Genomic DNA, 19,816 nt, shown 5'->3' on the forward strand with positions numbered 1-19,816 from the left:
ATCTTTATAATACAGTTAGAGATCAATTGCCTGCACTTCCGTTTATTGTTTTCTTCTGTAAAAACTAAACTTGAACCTATAATCTCAAAGTTGCATTTTATATGTCAATCAAGCTATGGCTTGTTAATTGCTTACATTGAAATGAGTGAAAAAATAATTTTCCCCGAAATTATAATTTTCAAGTATGATTGCACATTTACCCTAGAATTCCTTCCCCCCCACCCACCCCAGAGCAATTTTCCCTATACTATGTAGACAATGATTTTTCCTCCTAATTTTTTTTTTCTATCATGATTATTCTCATCTTCAAAACTAAAAACCAACTCTCTTTTTGACATTTTTCAAGATAATGCAATGAAACGCTATTACTTTTTTTTTATTTTTTTATTATATGAAGAAATTCATGTTCCTCTGAAATTAATTAAATTTCGAGCTATCATACAAACTTGAGTGATGGGTCCAAGTCATCCTCCTCCATTTCCTTCTTACCTTTTTACAATGTCAATATGGTTTTGTTCCATTGAATTCACAAAAATAACTCAATAAAAATCATATGATCACAATGCATTGAATCCGCATTGAATCTAATAATAAGGATTTATATGTAGTGTTACTATGTTGGAGTGACTGCAAAATTCACTGTGCTTCTTATTGTACAGACGTGGAAGTGTGTATAAAACCACATATTCTTTTCTTTGTGATAAGAGTGAAAAAGCATTTATGGTTCCCTACACACATCCACGTCAACATGGTATGAAACTCAATGAATTTCGTAGTCACTTTTTCATTTTCCTTTTAGAAATTTATCAAAACATGATCAACTTTTGACGAAATTCCAAATCAGGTTCATTGTTTATTTTAATTACTAAAACTTGAATTTCATAGTCACTTTTTCATTTTCCTTTGAGAAATTTATAAAAATGTGATCAACTTTTGACGAAATTCCGAATCAGGTTCATTGTTTATTTTAATTACCAAAACATGAACGATAACAATCTTATAGGTTTTAAACTGACAATATCGTAAATTCAAAGTGACAATCTCATAGGTATCAAGTAACTATCTTGCAGGTTTACTAATTTTAGAGAGATTGTCACTTTAAACATGTGATCTCGTCTCTTAAAAAACTTGCAATCTTGAACGTTCACGTTTTGAGAATTGAAATGAACAATTAGCCGGAATAGGAATTTTGTCACATTCGTCTCATGAAATGGTAATTTATCCTTTTCCTTGATATGTATATTGATAATACATGTTTTGTTGATACTTATTCCTTAGATAGATCATACCTTTTTAATTGATGTGAATTGGGACCTCTTTGACTAAGTTCAAAACTAATTCAAATTGGCCAATGTTTTGAAAAAACTTGACCAGCTTTTAAAAACTCAGCTCATTCAATTAGTTCGGACCAACTCGACTGAGCCAACTCAAACCTCCGAGTTTTAAAATCATGCCAAAAGATTACCACCATCAAATCATTGACTTCTTGCTCTACATTTGAGTTGACTATCGCAGCATTTTCAAACTTCCAACTTCCAACTTCCAACGGGTACAAGGACTAGAAAGTTTTTATTAAAAAAGTCAGGTGCATTTTAGTAATTTAGAATCCAAAATTAAAGACAGAAAACCCAAGACTCCAACGGTCATGCTAGGGGGCTTAGGGCAATGGGAGTGAGCGAGCTCTCATCAAGATTGAAGAGAGAAGACTGTAAACGAACCAAACACGACTCTGTTTTCTCTGAATGGAAGGTTAGAATCTCCTCTCGCTCTCTCTGTAGCCCTAATTGCTAAGATTATGTACAATTAAATCTGATTATCTTCAATTTCTTACCGAAAATTTACATTTAGAAGTCTCAGATCTTAGTTTAGTTACTCTTTTGGTTTGATTATAACTATAATTCTTATGCGATATTTATATTTTAATTTCGTTTTTTTTAAAAACCTCTAATCCATTGGTACAGTAATGGCGTTTAAATCTGTGAATATTTTGTTCTAATTTGCTCTGAATATTTGTTTGGATTGATGGGTTTATGATTCTATTTGTATATAGTGATGATGTTTTTTTTTTTCCCACTGTAATAGATTATAGGAAAATATCGTAAAATCTGCTTCTTTCAATTTGTGCTTGACATATATCTATCAATTTATATGAGATCTGTACACACATGGCCATATAAATTGTAGAGCTCAATTTTGTGATAAATTGATCTCAATCACGATTTCATCATTAAGTCTACAAAATAATATAACAAGCATGAAAAAAAAAGCAACACAAAGGTTTTTTACATAGTTCGGTGAATGTGCCTACGCTCATGGGCTCGAGGAGCCATTCCACTATAAATCAGACGGTTACATGACCTCCTCTCCTCAGCCTCTCACTTTCCTTCTTCTCCTCTCGATTTTTTCCTCCTCCCCCTTTTACAATGGCATTAAAGCCTTCAAATAAAAAAATCTTAAAAAGAATCCTAATCTTACTTAAATTATAATTGACCATATTACCCCTTATCCAAATTAATAATTACATAAAATTGGAAGAATCCTCTTAAATTGAGATTCTTCCCTAATAAGATAGAGTCCTCTTCAAATGATGCTACGCATCCACGTCGAGATGCGTGTTAATGGGTGCAAATGAATGATTCAGGTGGGAGATGATTTTATCCCTCCACATAGTCTCTTCTCGAAGGTGGTGATTGATGGATTGAGATCCACCTTAGAGAAATAAGAAATACTTTTGATCTAAGTGAGCACCTTCTTTGATTTTCGAACTAGTATGATTCCTGAGCTCCAAAGTTTATTTTTCGCAAATCTGATATTTCTTGTAGGTTAGATTTGGATCTCAGAATTATTTAAGATTTTAAATCTAATAAATTGATCAAACTGGGGGTTGAGTTTGGTTCATTTGGAAGAGTTGAGTCTTTTTTGTATCCTAACCGACCAACAAAGAGGTCAGACTCCATTTTATGTATGATCAGTCAATCAACAATTAGGTTGGATTCCCTCGATGACCGAGTTTAACCAACTCAACCTCAAAAGTAGGGTTCAATTTCCTCCTTATTTATCCATTCTAGCTTTTTTCTTTCATCAGAACATAATTATGTTCCCTCATTGAGCCGAACCACCTTACTTAACCATTTTAATCATGTTCAACCAATAAAATATTTTTCTTGATGAACCGAACTCAAAGACTTGAATCTTCTTGAACCTACTTAATCTCATATGAGTAAGGTTTGGTTTCCTCAATGAACCGAGACTTAACCTTCTTGAACTTACTCAAATCACATGGGTAGTGCTGCAGTGGTGCTACCAAAGAGTAGAGATAAAGTCAGGTGCTCTTTACTAAACATGTGTTTAATAGATAAAGTATAAATAAGGTAAATTTTGGGTACATCATTTTGGATGGATGTATGGGATCTTTTCTTTTGTTTAAAAAGCAACCAAGGTTAAGGATAAAAGAAATTAGATATCTTCCATCACACCAATTAAAGAAAAATTAAAGGATAAAGGAAATTACGCGTGCTGCTATCTATGGCCAAAGTTTTGTAGCCATCATAAACAAGAGGGGTTCCATTTTCTTGGGCTTTAGGTTCCAGAATTTGGGTCGATAAAATCAAGAGGATTGGGGGCGATGATTTTAAAAGTTGCAGCAACGTAAGAGGGGTTTTAAGAGAGAGAAGGCATCGTCCGTGGTAGTGTAGAGAAGCAAAAAATTAAAGAAGAAAAAATGTTGTAGATGCCATGCGTGTGGGCAGCTATAGCAATGAAGATAAGCTTCTTTCGAGGTTTTAAAAAAAATAAGAAGAGAAGCAAGAGGGGGACGTGATGTGGGCTGCTACTGTGGTGACGTTGCTCTACAAGAGGGTTCTAGAACATAAGAAGGAGATGGTGGCCGATCGTATATGACAACAAGAAGAGTTCTATTCCATCTCGTCAATGTGTTGTAGCAAGAAAGGAAAAAACAAAAAAAGGTTAGTAATAATAGTTTATTTAGATTGTGTCTCATACACATCAAACTAGATGTGTATGGAAGCCTTACAGTGTTGGTAAAAGTTATGAAAATTTGAGAGGTCTTTGGTGTATCACATGCACATCAAACTTGATATATGTGAATCTAAAGAAAGAAAGGGCAGAAAAAAGATAGGAAGGAAATAAGAAATTGGTGGCTATATCAGATTATGAATTTAACATGGCCATGTGTTAAAGAAGAGAGGGGGTCAAAAGAAGATGGTGTCAAGTCTCACGTTCTCCTTCGTCCTTATCTGTAAAAGAATAATAAACTTAAACAGGGGATGAAGGAAAATGTTAAATAAATTCTGAAAAAGGCAAGTATAAAAAAGGGTTTGATCGGATGCTTGGCATGTACATCATGTTTGATACATATATGAAACCTTTATTCCTTCTAAGAGGGGTCAGAAAATGGGTAAGATGAGAATTAGGTGTTTAGCATAACATCAATTCGTTGATGTGCAACCATGTGTTGGCAAAAAGGTGGAGGGTTCATTAGGATATAATATGACCGAGCTTCATATGGAGGTCAAAAGTATGCGATATTGTCAGATACTCTTTACTTTAAAAAAATTAATTTACTGCTTGACATGTACATCATTTTTTAGGTATGGAAATCCCTTCTTTATATTTGAAGAAGGAAATAGGGACTCTAGTTAATGTGTATATATATATATATAAAAGGTTTGGGACCTGTACTACATGCACATTATTTTCGGGGAGCTTAATATAGTCCCAACTCTGTGCGCCAAGTCACTTAATTGTTGAACCGAGTCAACTAATATATTGCACAGAGCCAATAAATTGCTTGGGGGCTTAATCACACTGATCCAATTTGTTAGTTGGGTCGACTTTACAAATAAGGTTGGGGGACAAAGTATAGTACCAAGCGATTATATTGCTCGGGGGCTTAGGTCACACTCACGATAAGGGTCCCACGTGACCCAATTTGTTATTCAAATCTACTCAGATCAAATATAATTTTGGGATCTTGAAGGGTGTACAAAAGTGAATTTGACCTCCTTGTTTGTTGGGTACAAAAAAAGGAATCCCGACCTCGTCGTTGGGAACACAAAAAAGAATCCTGACCTCGTAGTTGGTAGGTTGGTGCACAAGGTGAAAATCCGATCCATCAAGTTAAATGGTACACTTGGAGGGCTTAATGTAAGCCTGATAAGTAAGGTAAAATGGTTAATTTGTACTTGGGGGCTCAGTCCAAATATAATTTTAAGAACTTTGAGGGGTACACAAAAGTGAATCCGACCACATTGTTGATCGAATACACAAAAAGAATCCCCGACCTCGTTGTTAGTAGGTTGGTACACAAGATAGAAATCCAACCTCTTTGATGATTAATGCACAAGATGAAGATTTGATCCATTGAGTTAAGTTGTATACTTGGGGGATCAATGTAAGGCCTGTTAGTAAGGTAAAATGGTTATAAGTATGATTTTAATAAGCATATGGATTTATTTAAATTGCTAGTAGGGACTATGTTATATTATTAGATTTCATGAGACAAAGGATTCTGCTTTAAATGTTTTTAATTGGGCTAATGTTAATAATAAAGATGATTATCTTTTGATTTATTTCATATTATCGAAAGGTAGTTCGGTTCATTGAGGGAACCGAGCCCTACTCATATGAGGGTGATTAGGTTCAAGAAGATTAAGTCTCGGTTCATTGAGGATTGAGCCCTACTCATATGAGGTTGAGTAGGTTCAAAAAGGTTAAGTTTCGGTTCATTGAGGGAATCAAGCGCTACTCATATGAGGTTGAATAGGTTCAAGAAGGTTAAGACTCAATTCATTGAGGGAATCGAATCCTACTCATCAGGTTGGGTAGGTTCAAAAAGGTTAAAATTTGGTTCATTGAGTGAACCGAGCCCTAATCATGAGGTTGAGTAGGTTCAAAAAGGTTGAGACTTGGTTCATTGAAGGAATTGAGTCCTACTCTTAAGGTTGAGTGGGTTTAAGAAAGTTTAAGTCTTTAAGTTTGGTTCATTGAGAGAGTTGAACCTTATTTTGTTGGTGGAACATAGGGTTAAGGGTGGCTCGGGTCAGTCAGGGAACATAGTTTTGTTCTGATGAAATAACAAAGCTAGAATGAATAAGTAAGTTTTTTCGATTCAAGGAAGAAATTGAACCCTACTTTTGAAGTTGAGTAGGTTCAAGAAAGTTTAAGCTCGATTCATCGAGATAATCCAACCTAGTTATTGGTTGGCTGGTCATACATAAAATGGAGTCTGACCTCTTTGTTAGTCGGTCGACATATAAAAAAGACTTTGTTCCTCCTATAGAATTAGGTTTAACCCCTAGTTTGATTAGTTTATTAGATGAAAAATCTTGGATCATTTTGGGATTCAAATCTTACCTACAAGAAATATCAAATTTATGAAAAATAAGCTCGGGAGCTTAGGAATCATACTAATTCAAAAATCATAGATGGTGCTCACTCAGGTCAAAAGTATTTCTCGAAGGCAGATTTCGATACATCAATCTCCACCTTCAAGAGGAGGCTATATGGAGGGATAAAATCATTTCCCATCTGGACTGTTTATTTGTACCATTAACACACATCCTAAGCCGGACACGTGACATGATTTGAAGATTACTCTATCTTATTAGGGAATAATCTCAATTTAAGAGGATTCTTCCCCTTTTATGTAATTACTAATTTGGATAAGGGGTAATAGGGTCAATTGTAATTTAAGTAGGATTATGATTCTTTTTAGGGTTTTTCTATTTAAAAGCCTTGAGGCCATTGTAAAAGGAGGAGGAGGGAGACTGAGGTGAGGAGGTTGTGTAAAAACTAAGATTTATAGTGAAGGCACGTTTGCCGAATCACGTAAAAAACCCTTGTCTTTTCTCTTTTTCATGTTTTTTCTATTATTTTGTGGGTTTAATGATGAAATCGTAATCGATATCGATTTACCACAAAATTGACTTCTACGTGAATCATTCTTTTAAGAGGCATGGTACTTCGTGTACTTTTCACCATTCGTCATCTATGATTTATCGGAGACATTGAGATCGACAATATGAATCCTATTTCACAATTCAAATTTATATATAGCCATTTCTTTAGTTAAAGAATGTGATTTTGGATCTTTTCTTGATATCTCAATCTGCATTTTTGGCATTCTTCTTACCCTTTTAGAGCCTTTAACTTATACAAAAGCTCTCATTCTCATTGGTCTTCCTTGCACATGCCCAAGCCATCTCAAATGACTTTATTTTATTTTACCTTCTATTGGGGCTATTCATGTATAATTTTTGTAATTTTTAAGTCTTACCACTCATCCACCTCAAGTCTCAACACCTACATGCATTGTGCATTGAAGGATCACAATAAACTTTGAACCTTTTGAAGGCAAGGTTTTCATGCATAGTATATCCCAATTGTTTATTTAATAATTGTTTCTCAACTTAAAGAATTTGAAATTAAAGGATTCTCTCTTAAGGAAAAGTGTGGTATGGGCATCACATGGACAAGAGCATTTTCCACTTGGCCAATCCAGATGCTCATCTTAGAGATAGACGATTCAACATTGTTTGCTCATCTTTTCAAATGGGAAGGATGTTTGTGTTAATGAGGAATCAAAACTTTTACTCAAGGAAACTAAAAAGTTGTCAAATTTAACTACAACTTTAATAAATCCAAGGTCTCCATCAAAGACCTAATGTCTCTGGTTGATCTACAAAGATTTCTGCTTCATGTTGGTTGAAATTTTCTCTCATTATTAATAAGTTTTCATGGGATTTTCACTTGCATTTTTGTAATGAGAATATGGCCTTTTGGAGCAAAGATAGAAGCAAAGCTCAGCATGTAGGAAAAAAACTAGGACTTTTTAGAGGTGATGTCTTTGTAGTGATTGGAGAATGGAAATAATGTATCATAAAGTGTATGTGGGTCTTTGTTAGCGGAACATAGCCTCATATTGGTAATGGAAAGAGAATCCAGTTTGGGAGGATGACTTGATTGAGTTAGGCAACTTCAGTGATATTTGCTTTTGGTCGTACAGGGTAGTGTCCACATAAGGACCATCGAGAGCCACTACATTTTATAATTGATGGAAGTTTAGTTTGGCAATCCACTTCCTTTTCTATACATATAAATTCATTGAAAACAAAAGGCAGTTGAGGAAATTGCCACATGCAAGAACCCTAAAACCCCCCAACAAGCCTAAGGTGGTAGTTCCCTAAACACAAGATCCCATCTCAATAAGAAATCTTCAAAAAATAACCCTTTAAACTTTTCTAAACAACTTACACAGAAAATCATTTCCTAGACCCTTACTCTCAACAACTCATTTGCTTCGGGCCATTGGATATTATTAAATGTACCCTATACCAAATCATTCTTTGATTTCCCCAACATAATACAGTCTCCTACACTTTCACAAAGGTGGAACATATGAGAATTTTCCTTTGTTGCACACATGTTCAGTATTTGAGCATTCAAACTCAATCAAATGTTGCATCCAGTTATCGTGTTGGCAACTATGTGCATGCTTCCCAGGTGGCATCAATTGGGGTACTACATCAAAAACTACTGTGCCTGCTTCTAGCATATGTAACTATAGGGATGATACTATCATTATGTCCTTTTCTAGCCATTTATCACCTTCATCAATAGAGAGATCGCCAATCCACGTCTCCCTATCTGAATTTTGCCTTATTGAGATCCACCCATCATGCTTGAAATAGGATCGCCTACGTCCATCAAGCCTCCCAATTTGGATTCTATTATCCTGAATATATGTGGTTTTCAAATATTGAAAATATTGAATGCGAGTCCATCAATCTCCAGTTCTCCACCCATCATGTATCAGAAACATGCGAGATTGCACACCACAATTTAATGTCACCAAAGCTTCAAAAATTCTAATAGTTTCAAATAGCATCATTTTAATTATTAGCCAAAGACACCTTCTTTTTGCAGATGGCTAGAACTATTCAATAGGAAAATTTGCATAACATTGACATGGTCTCCCTGACATCTTCTACAAGAAGTCATTTGAGGGGTTTTAACAAATTACCACAAACATCCAACGTCCAAAAAGCTCCAGGGGGGATCTGTAACACATGAGTTTTGGAGGCGAGAAAATTGGCATGTCATCTTGAATCCTTTGCTCTCTCTCCTATTGTTGCAATCCTTGATCTCAAAATTCGTTTTGGGTATTTAATTCTTTTGTTTTACCTGTTTGACAATCTCCTAAGACAACTAGTCTATGTTTTTTTTTTCAACCTTTTGCTAGTCCTTTCTCTTTTGCACCCTCTAACAACTCACTCCACCCTTCTTTGTGTAATTTAACAATCGCACATAATAGCAATTCTGGTTTTTTTTCATCTCTCCGCTAGTAAGTGCACGTCAATGCAATATTGATATCCTCCATATCCCTTTGTTGTCTCAGACATTATTAAAAGGCTTCCAAAAGAACCTTAGCTAACCATAGAGCTTCCTCATGCAACAACACTAATAATCTGGTCACTTTTTGTCTAGAATGATCGTTAATCTGTTCTTAAGCTATCTTGTCTTGATTTTAAATACTTTTGAAGCAATAACAACACACATTTTCATTTTTTTGTAAATTCAAAGAAACATTCCTTATCCAACCAACCCTCCCTAGCCCTAGTTATGCAATAAAGCTAGCATAGCTATCTTTGAAAAAATGGAAAGTTATTGTCTTTCTTGATCACAGAGAGGGGTAGTTTCTTAGGATTTTGGTTTCAGGAGGGCTTTTAATAATTGAGAAATAGAGAGTTTAGGGGGGTTGTCATGGTGTATTAGAACAACCCATCTACTGTTGATGCTGAAGATACTTGGGTTTGGGAAGGCATGAGGGGTGGTCAATTCATGGTAAAATCGTTATATAATGCAAGGTTATCAGATATGCGGATTGATTTTCCTCATTCCTTCATTTGGAGGAAGGTGCCTTCGGAGATTTATTTTTTTGTTTTTTTGTGTGTGGTTGGCTGCCTGTAGGAGTCTACCGACTTTGGACCAATTAATCAAGAGAGTTTTTGTGACGTCGAACTTACCTGGTCTTTGGAAATCAAGCGGAGAAATGACTGATCATGTCTTTCTTCACTGTTACTTTTCATTTTAGATATGGGCTCATTTTTCTCTTTGTTCAGCATTGGTGGGTTGCCTTCCATCGTCAATTTGCATTCTTTTTGACTCTTGGTTGACCTGGGGGAACCATTTCCATAACTCAAAGCACATCACTTGAGGTTTGATTCCGTTGCGATTTGCTGGTGTATTTAGGAGGAGAGGAATCATCGTATTTTTTAAGGAAAGGAGTTTTTTGTGCAGGATGTTATTGTTTCTTCTTTGGCTTTGTTGTTTTTTGATGTAAGCTTTATAAAGAGTTTAGGGTATCTTTTTTCGAAGGCTTTCTTGTAAGGTGGGATAGGGTGTGTGATCTTGTGGAGTTGTGGTTGAATAGTCGCTTGTGTACTTGAGTTTTGGTTGTCGTGTTGGGTATTTATATTTTCTTTTGATTGATCATCTCGACCTCCTTTATGAATATAATTTTTCATCTTTACTTATCAAAAAAAAAAAAAAAAAGATGGATTGGGCAAAGCTTGTTGGAGCTTACAATACCATGCCGAAGATGGTGATTGATACATGCCATTACTATACCTCATCTAAGTAAAAATAAAGAAAACTACACATGGACATTTCTTAGTCATAAAACTTGAAATCCCAACAATAGCTTCATTATTGCTCAACTACAACTCAATTGGAACTGTATCGAAATGGATCCTAAAAAATTGAAGAAATATTAAAAGAGTGGATAACACATATCATCTTCCTCATGATGTAAGAATAACAACACCAACCCATGAGCAAGATCCATGTGTGTGTGAGTGAGTGAGAAAGAGAAATGGTTCCTGTGGAGGCATTTTTTGGCTTCTACTCCTCGAGATGAAAATAATCCTTTGATGGCATGGTTGATCTTGATCTAATAGTCTGCACCTTAACTTGATGTTGATTTAGTTGGTTTTGTCTCTTTTGGTTGTAGAAGGAAGGAGAGAAGGATGAGACCCCGATGTAGTACCTGCCAACGATTCTCTGAAGATTAAATTAGTAAATAGAAAAAATTGAGAGTAAATGAAGTTGAAAAATGGATATGATGATGAATACTAGCGTTGTAGAGTACCTTTTTTTCTCTTCTAGGTGAGTAAAAATAATTTTTTAGTTTCTGAGTCTTTGAGAGGGGGTTTTATACCCACAAATTTAGGATAAGTGTCACCACATGGTTGATATTGGTCGGATGCCACGTTAGATGATAACTGGATGGGGGTTGCTAACTTTCTTTGGGAGTTGTGCCTCCATGCCTCATTAATGCGTCCAATTGAGTTTGATTAGTAGTGTTTCAATATAATTAATGCTAAGTTGTGGTTTGATTTCATTGTTTGGGGGTGGGTGAGTTAGAGAATGTCTTAATCATCTCTATTTTGAGAAGTATTTGTAGATATTGAATTACATGAGAGATTTTGTTCAAGAGAGAACTCAGGTCGTCATTTAATGTTTTGTCTTATAGAAGCTGAGGCCTTGAGACCAAACTAATAGATCCATCGATTTGTGCCTCTAATTGGATCACCTCGGTGTAAGAATGTTCGGGTTTTTTCTTTGGTCATCCTTGTTTCCATGTAGGGTGGAAAAAGCTTAACCCCAATGCTCGATTTTTACCGTGCTCATTCAAGAATTGGTCTAGTAGGGATGAGGTTCTACTTTTTCTTTCTAAATGTTCTTAGTTCCTAAACTCAGTCTAGGTAAATTCCTGTCACAATCTGTGATGACCTTACGGTGTTTAGAGGTTTAGATCGGTATTTCTCATTGGGCCCATTCAATCTTTCGAGACACGTGTCCTTATCACATAGTGTGACAAGAATGGTCTCCACATTTCCCTTCAATGGAGGTGTTTGTTCAGATGGTTGTTTTAGGCATCCAAAATTTAAGGAGACCTTGTAACTCTTTAAATTATCGAAAAGTTCCTAAAATCAGACTTGGGCCTACACATTTAAATTAGGACCCATTGATCGAGACATACCTCATATGGTTTGGGTTTGGGCTTTCGCAGATAAAGCCCATGATCTAAACAAAATCAAGTGATCCACATATACACCTAAATAAATGAGTTTGGCCCACCAACAATTCATAGAATCCTTAAAATTGGATTTGGACGAATTTGGCTTTTAAATAGAAAGCTTTTTAAGTCAGGACATAACTGGGAAGCTAAATTATCCTTAAGTCTATAAATACTAAAGCCTTTTTCAATTGGAGGGGATCGGGATCACTTTTCCTCAGAAGGCAATCTAGAGAAGAAGAAGCTCACAAGCCTTCCTCCAGAGACGAAGCAACGTTATTCAAGAGATTTAGACTCTGATTAAAGAGAAGATCAAGCTTAAAGCCCTCCTCTGGAAACTGAGAAATCATTTTTAGTCGATCAAATGCAAAGCACGGAGAGAAGAAATCCACACAAAGCCTCTATAGAAAATCAAGCACAACAAAGCCGCCATCAAAGCAACCTTCTCAACCAATCACGTGCGAAGCACGGAGTGAAGAAAACTACGCATACGTCAAGATCTTTATTTTTGTATTTGACTGTTAATCAGAGGATAACATTGAGATTTGTAACTCCATTATTATCAAGTCAATATAAAATCATTTGCGATCTTGTTTCATGAATCTCGAGGTAGATTTGTGAAATATATTGTCGACAGTTGTGTTGGATAAAATTTTATAATTGATCATCTTAATAACCACAAGGTGGCAATTCCAATGGTCTTTTATGTTTAAATTTCATGAAGAAGGGTAAATCATCCATTTCAAGTTTTCCTACCAGGTATGGAGCTTTTTCCTTTCCATGTTGGAGGTTCCTTTGGTCCTTCCAAAATACATTATGGATTGTTTTTTCATCATGGTTGAGCAACAAATATATGAGGTTTGATCTCGTTTACTATACTGGGAAATAATTGGGTCTTTGAAGATAAGAGAAGGTTGGTTATGGAAGTGTGCATATTTTGAAGAGGTGTAAGGCTTGGGGATTTCTCATCATTGTTAGGGAATAAATGTGATGTGAGTATCAGGTCCATAGGCCAATTTTTTTTTAGGATGTTTAGGTTTGATTTTTGTTATTTTGTTATTTTGTTATTAATAGTGGTTCACAATTTAGTGAGGAGTATTTAACATTATTATTATTTATTAGCCCCTTAATTTGTTGGTCCACGATTAGAGAGTGCGCATGTGTGTGTGTGTTTGTTGGGGGAGGGGGGAGCGGGGTAGATTTAATTTCATTGTTTAGTTTGCCTACTTAGTAATGTTCTATTTCGTAGTTTTATTTAGGGTAGGGATTTCGTTGCATTGAGAAACCCTATATATTTGTAGTTTTCTTTTTAAAAAATCAATGAATATGCATGTTTTTACAAAGTTTCTGACTTTTTTCTAGTGATTGATGTGGTGTGAGGCCATTGATTGCAAGATAACATTAATTTCCTCTATCAACTTCTTGTTTTGAGGCAAATTTCTGCAGCTTCTCTAACTCCATCTCCTTCTTTCTATCTTTACTTTTTATTATTATTATTGTAAATATATATATATATATATATATATATATATATATATATATATAGGGTCAGGATCAAGGGCCATATGAAAAAACATATGTAAAAACAATGTAACATTAATAAATTTTCAAAATATGGATTAGAAGTTTCGGATTGAGCTGATTTTTTGTGAGAATGATCTTTATGATGGGAAGATCATCCGACAAAAAAATCAGTCCAATCTGAAACTTCTAACCCCATTAAAAGTGATTTAGAATGTGGACCGTCGATTTTTTGCCAATTTTTATCAGTAATTTGTAAATCACTTTTGATGGATTTAGAAGTTTCTGATTGAGCTGATTTTTTGTGAGGATGATCTTCTCATCATAGTGACCATCCTCGCAAAAAACCAGCTCAATCCAAAACCTCTAACCCATATTTTGAAAAACCATTGTTTTTTCATATGTTTTTACATATGGCCCTTGATTATATATTTTATGTTTCTACTCATCAATTCAAACTGATCGAACATTTTTGGACTATTATATGCCATATCCAAACTGCCTACATACAACATGCAATTGCTGCAGGAAATTGACTCTGCTGCCCAATATTTGAGAAGAAGTCTGCCGAACAAAAATTTCAGCTGTAAATCCCTTTGTATCCAACCATAGGCCGAAGAAGTCAGCCGAACCCAAATTTCAGCTCTAAATCCCTTTGTATCCAACCATAGGCCCTTTCAATAGGCCAATTAACCATTCTTTTGGGTATACATTAAATTCTTGCTGTTGGTTTCACTTTGAATGTTTACATCATGTTCATAATTCTATAACCTTGCATTTATTCCTTCAGCCTATGGCAATTGAGAAATTTTAAACTTCACAATGGTTAATTAAAATACTTTGAGCCTAATTAATCATTGAAATCCTTGGAAAAATCAATAGAATCCGAATTGGTTATTGAATTGCAACACTTGGCTAGTTGAATTTCCGAATATTCATTCAAACCCTCTTTCCATATTTTAAGGATTTGCTTTGGAGGACTGTACTTAGCCTAAAACTCTTTCTTAATCACTTATTTGATTTTTTATTCAATTTATAGTAAAATTAGCTTCTTTTATGGTTTTCCTTGTTCTTGTTAATTTAGTCTTGATCTCATATTCAACATTCTAGGCTAGCTGCATCATAATGCTCTAATTTCTTGTCAATTGGTCTCTTGTGTTTCTGGTTCTATTTTCTTATTTTTCTTCTATAGTTAGCGGAATAATTATTCCTTGCCGCACACTTTGGTTTTCTGTTTAAATAAATCTCTGGTTTTCTATTAAATAAAATCGAGTTCATCATAAAATCAGTCAACTTTTTCTTTACATCAACTGTTGCCGGCATGGATGGATGGACTTTCGAAGCCAAAGTTTCCAATTCTAATAAAACCCAAAAAAGAAAAACCATCTTGATGCATTTGAACTTTTCATCAATGATTAGGATAACAAGAAAATATTTAATAACAAAATAGAAAATCTAGTCCAAACCCAAGCTTGTCGGAGTCTTCTTGTAGAACCCAATTCTTCTCTTGTAAATCCAACTCTTATGTTGAGAGGTTGGTTTCAGGTTTCAGTGTAGTGCATATAAAACATATAAAGTCTATTATTTGGATTAATTAATTAACACGACAATATTATAAAGTAAGATTTCTCTAGCTAAGACTGTTAACATGTGTTTGATATTTAGTTTGATCCTTTTCAGAAAATGGAGTGTTCTTGTAATACTCATATTCATGAAGGTTTGTGTAGTTGTGTTTAGTAATTTCGATTCCGCCGCTTTAACATTTCTATGAGCTTTATTTATTCTGGTTTTTTATTTTCTTTTTTGATAACTGTTGTTTCTTTCAATTTATTGTTTGTTCAGATTCTAATTGGACCATCTGATTGGGAAGACCATTCCCTGGGCAAGGATGGGATTGAGAGGTATAGGATGCATAACCTCCCCATAAGTTGTTCATGCCCTGGATTATATGAGCTTGGCATTACTACAACTCGAACTGATTTAGGCTGCAATGTTCGTAAGCTTGATCAGGATTCTATCATCGCTGTGTACCTTGGGCAGGCTGATAACGTCAGGACAAGACTGCAACATTATGGTCGTGCGGGTTCTCATTTGGATAATGGCAACCCAGTTGGTTATTCCCTTGACATTAAAAGCTTATGTTTCCAGAAGGGACCTGGATTGTTTAGGGAGATATTCTCTAGGGGCTTTCCTATTGTGTTTAGATGGGCCCCGGTAAGTATAGATCACTTCTTCCCTTTCAATATGTCTACTTTGGGTGGACTTTAAAGAAACCAATCTTTTGATTATTTGTTTTTCCTACTCGAAAAAAAAAAAAAAATTTCTTTTGATATTTATCAGAAACTCATCCACATCCATGAATATGTGGAACTTGCTCAGGATTAAGAATTAACTCTAGATCTGGTATCTGGGTCGAGTTAACGATTGTTAATGCATGATAATTATTATCTTTATTTGAATATATTTTTTTTGGTAAGTATAGGGTTAGTGGTTAGCAAATGAAGTTGGGTTCACGGGGGTTTAAACCTATGACGTGGGAACAACACTCCACTTGTCTTTATTTGATTTTGGATGGTCAGTTTTAAATGATTTGTCTTACAAATTGTCCTATGTTAATCCTTCTGAAGGTGATTGGATCCTAGGTTACCTGGATTCTTCAAAATGGGCATTCTATCCATGTCGGATACCACATTTAAGTGTAAATGTTGTCAATGTTGTGTTGGGGCTGTATCCTAAGTATCCATGTAAACTAGGTTGAAGTATGCCAAGTTTAAATAAAAATTAGAATGTAATCCATTTTTTGTTATTTTTATTAATAGTAAACAATCTTCGGTGGTCAGGTAAAGAAGAACTGATACAAAGGAGCCCCGTAAAAAAAAGTAGCCCCTAAATTCATTAAACAATTTTACACCTACATGCCAATGGTGGAACTGATCACTTAAAAACTCGTTTGCTCATTCCTCTTGAAGATCGGCTGTTTCTCTCCTTCCAAAGGCTCCAACAAATAATAAATATAGTTAGAAACCATAATATTATTTCTTTCCCAAATAGATCGAGATGGACAACATTAAATGGATTCATTTCAACAAGTAAAACTACCATACTTGTCTATTGACTGAACCCATCGTCTTCATTCACTTCTGCTTCGGCTACCTTGGTCTTGTATATAGCCTAATGATTATACTTTATTGGACATGGACATTATTTGGTGTATCTTAGAATTCATTTAGTATATTTTCATATATCCATCAATACAATTGTGTAAGCTTATTGAGATCCTTCTTTAGTTTCTCTTACTGTCGTTCTTAAATATTATACAGATGACAAACAAAAGGGAAGCTGAGAAAACAGAAGCTCAGCTGCTTGACATCTTTGATTACGCATGGAATAAAGGAGGGAATGGTGACCGTCGTCCCAATGATATCCTCCTAAAACTCAACAAAATTACTTCAAGCACCATATATTTTCCTAATATTGCCAGAAAGCTCCAGCAGTGGATTTGGCACCACCATTTTGGTCAAAAGAAAGAGGGAATCAGTATCACCGCTAGCATTCCTCCATTGATGGAGACCCAATCCAGCACTTGTAATGATAAGGAGAGCAGTCATCCCCGTTCTCGAATTTTCAAGTTTGGCAGATCTCAACCTCGCTTAGTCTCAGATAAATGTGGTGTCAGTGAGGAGTCTAACCCCATTTGTGGGGTCACCTTAGGAGATGGATCTGTTTGTGAAAGGACACCTGTTAAAGGAAAACAAAGGTGTGGGGAGCATAATGGGTCGTTCTCTAAGTCAGTTACAGAAGGAAAATTACTTGTATGTGGTGTACATTTAGAAAATGGGTCTGTCTGTGTGGAAGTCCCGGTGCATGGAAGGAAGAGATGTGAACTACATAAAGGCAGAAGGGTCGGCACTTTATGTATCATTCCCGAAAGAAAAGTATTCAAGGATGAAAATATTACTCTTTGTGGGGTTGCCTTAGGTGATGGGTCTGTTTGTAAAAACAGACCAATTGAAGGAAGAAAAAGATGTGGTGAGCATAAAGGGATGAGAATCAATGGGTGCATCATTAGGTCAGTAAAAGAAGGGGAATCACTTTTAATTGTATGTGGTGTAAACTTAGAAGATGGGTCTTCCTGTATGGAAGTCCCGGTGCATGGAAGGAAAAGGTGCGAATTGCATAAAGGAAGGCGAGTCAGAAATTAAACGTAACGTTCCCAAGTGAAAATTACTGACTTTGTATGTATGTTGTAAGGGGACCCTATGCTAACTCTTGGAGATTGAAGAGAATTAATGTTGACTTATTCTCAATCACTTCGTGACTCGTCTCTATGTTTCGATAACTTTGATCATGATTGATGTTCTTATGTGTTCACCAGACAATTTTCCAGAGAAAACACGGTCCACGGTCCACGGTCCACAGTCCACATACCCAGATATTGTAACAAGGTTGGTGTCCAGACTGTTATGGTCATTCCATCTTATAAGGGACATTGGGCAACTTGACAGTGGCATGGTGTTGGGAGAGGGACATTGTTTGGAAAACCTCCTTTGAGAGAAGACAAAAGGCACATAGGAATACTCAACAAACAACTTTTCGGAAGATTCATCTTTAGCTATTTTGATAAATACATTGTTTGCAATGAAGATAATCTTGTATCGATCTGATCAATGATTAGATCCCAAATCACCTTAGAACTTTTTCTTGCATGCAAGGGAAGCCGATGATAAAGAGTTTGGGAGTCTTCTCTCCCTATGTGATGCTCTGATGCAAAGTTTCCACAATGTCTTAGACCTAACCAAATTTTGTTTTATTTATGTTTACTGCCATGCCAGACATTCATCAAAACATTAGAGATTCCCAATCTAATTGTGATAGGCTTCAAGAAACAGAAAGATGCTGTCATAGAATTGCAAGTGTAATGTCATTGCTCAAATCCTCTTTAAGTATCCCCTACTTCTTGTTCTAAAATTCGTTCTTTTCAAAGCTTCGATAAATGATATCCTAATCCCAAACCCTAATAACTCCTAAAATACATTGTAGTATTCTATTTACCATAATTTAGAATGAGAGAGTTGACACCATGGTTTTAAAACTCGTTTTGATGTCTCATCTCATCATTTTAGGGTTAAATAGGTTTTCTTTTTTCTATAATAGGACGAGGGGCAATGTTTGCATTAGTTATAACCACCAAAAAAATAAAAAATAAATAACAAAAACAGTGCAGAGGTCAAAGGCATTGTAGGTGAATCTTGGGACACTTAATAGATTGAAATCAATGAGTCATCAAGGCCACTCAACATAGTGCCAATGAATAAATGGAGGGAGAATGAATTGTTTTGTTCGTGCCCTAAAGACCTAAATAAAATAGCACACATTCACCATGTCGGCCTGACCTAGCATGGCACGATGAGATATGGCTAGTTTGACACATGTTTGTGTCTTGGACTAGCTTCCCTACGAGGAACTGGTAGAGGAGTAGGTGCCCCTCAGGGCCCAATTCCCCTACTTTTCTGACTTGCCAATTCATCTTCCCGTTGTTACTTGTTTTTGGTGATAAACGATGTTCTAGGAACCCTTACTAGTACTTTGTGAGATAATTCTACGAAAACAAGTGATGAACGATGTTCTAGGAAACAAAATCCAAAATCCGAGACATTACTTCACTTATTAGAAAATATTTCTGTGGCTAAAAAACTTCAATACCAAAAATGAACTTTTCTTAGAAAAAATCTTTTACCCTTTCGAAGATGACTAAAATACCCATATCCCCCCATTAATTTCCGAAAATTCTCTGAAATCTTTGACACAGAAAAAAACATCTTTAGGACCATTTCTGGACTCTTGGATCTGTTTTTCATTTAGTAAAGTGGTTTTTCTATTTAAGTGAGTTTTTTTGGTTTATGTTCTTGGAGTAATGAATCACATAAACATTTGTCAAACATTCTTAAAGCTTCCATATTTTATCATGGGGTCTATAATTGATTATAATTTATTACCCCATGATCTATTATAATAATCGTTACCGAACCAGTTTATAAATAAAGACCATTGTCAAAAGGGCATCTTAGAAGTTTGAAAATTTAGGGAAATATCTCATCTCGAGACTGGATTGTATGCACCCAAGGTGCAGGATTGGAAACCCTCCTCCCATACCTCAACGCTGGCCACGTAAACCACAATTCAAGAAAATTTTGA

General features: G+C 35.4%; 1 protein-coding gene across 1 annotated transcript; it reads left to right on the forward strand.

Moving 5' to 3' along the window:
* The first annotated feature begins 1,623 nt into the window (after positions 1-1,623).
* Positions 1,624-18,378, forward strand: LOC147410635 (protein EFFECTOR OF TRANSCRIPTION 2-like). The gene is made up of 3 exons (XM_086437677.1): positions 1,624-1,749; positions 15,464-15,835; positions 16,942-18,378. Exons 1-3 carry the CDS (start codon positions 1,666-1,668, stop codon positions 17,821-17,823), a joined length of 1,338 nt encoding a protein of 445 aa, XP_086293803.1. The 5' UTR covers positions 1,624-1,665; the 3' UTR covers positions 17,824-18,378.
* The last annotated feature ends 1,438 nt before the right edge of the window (positions 18,379-19,816 follow it).

Source organism: Akebia trifoliata, chromosome 1 (assembly GCF_017979445.1).
Source record: "Akebia trifoliata isolate Shusen 1 chromosome 1, ASM1797944v1, whole genome shotgun sequence".
In the NCBI taxonomy this organism is placed as follows: Eukaryota; Viridiplantae; Streptophyta; class Magnoliopsida; order Ranunculales; family Lardizabalaceae; genus Akebia; species Akebia trifoliata.

Coding starts and splice junctions, on each gene's coding strand:
- LOC147410635 (XM_086437677.1), top strand. CDS start 1,666: ATGGGAGTGAGCGAGCTCTCATCAAGATTGAAGAGAGAAGACTGTAAA. Junction 1,750..15,463: donor CTGTTTTCTCTGAATGGAAG/GTTAGAATCTCC, acceptor TTGTTTGTTCAG/ATTCTAATTGGACCATCTGA. Junction 15,836..16,941: donor TTGTGTTTAGATGGGCCCCG/GTAAGTATAGAT, acceptor AATATTATACAG/ATGACAAACAAAAGGGAAGC.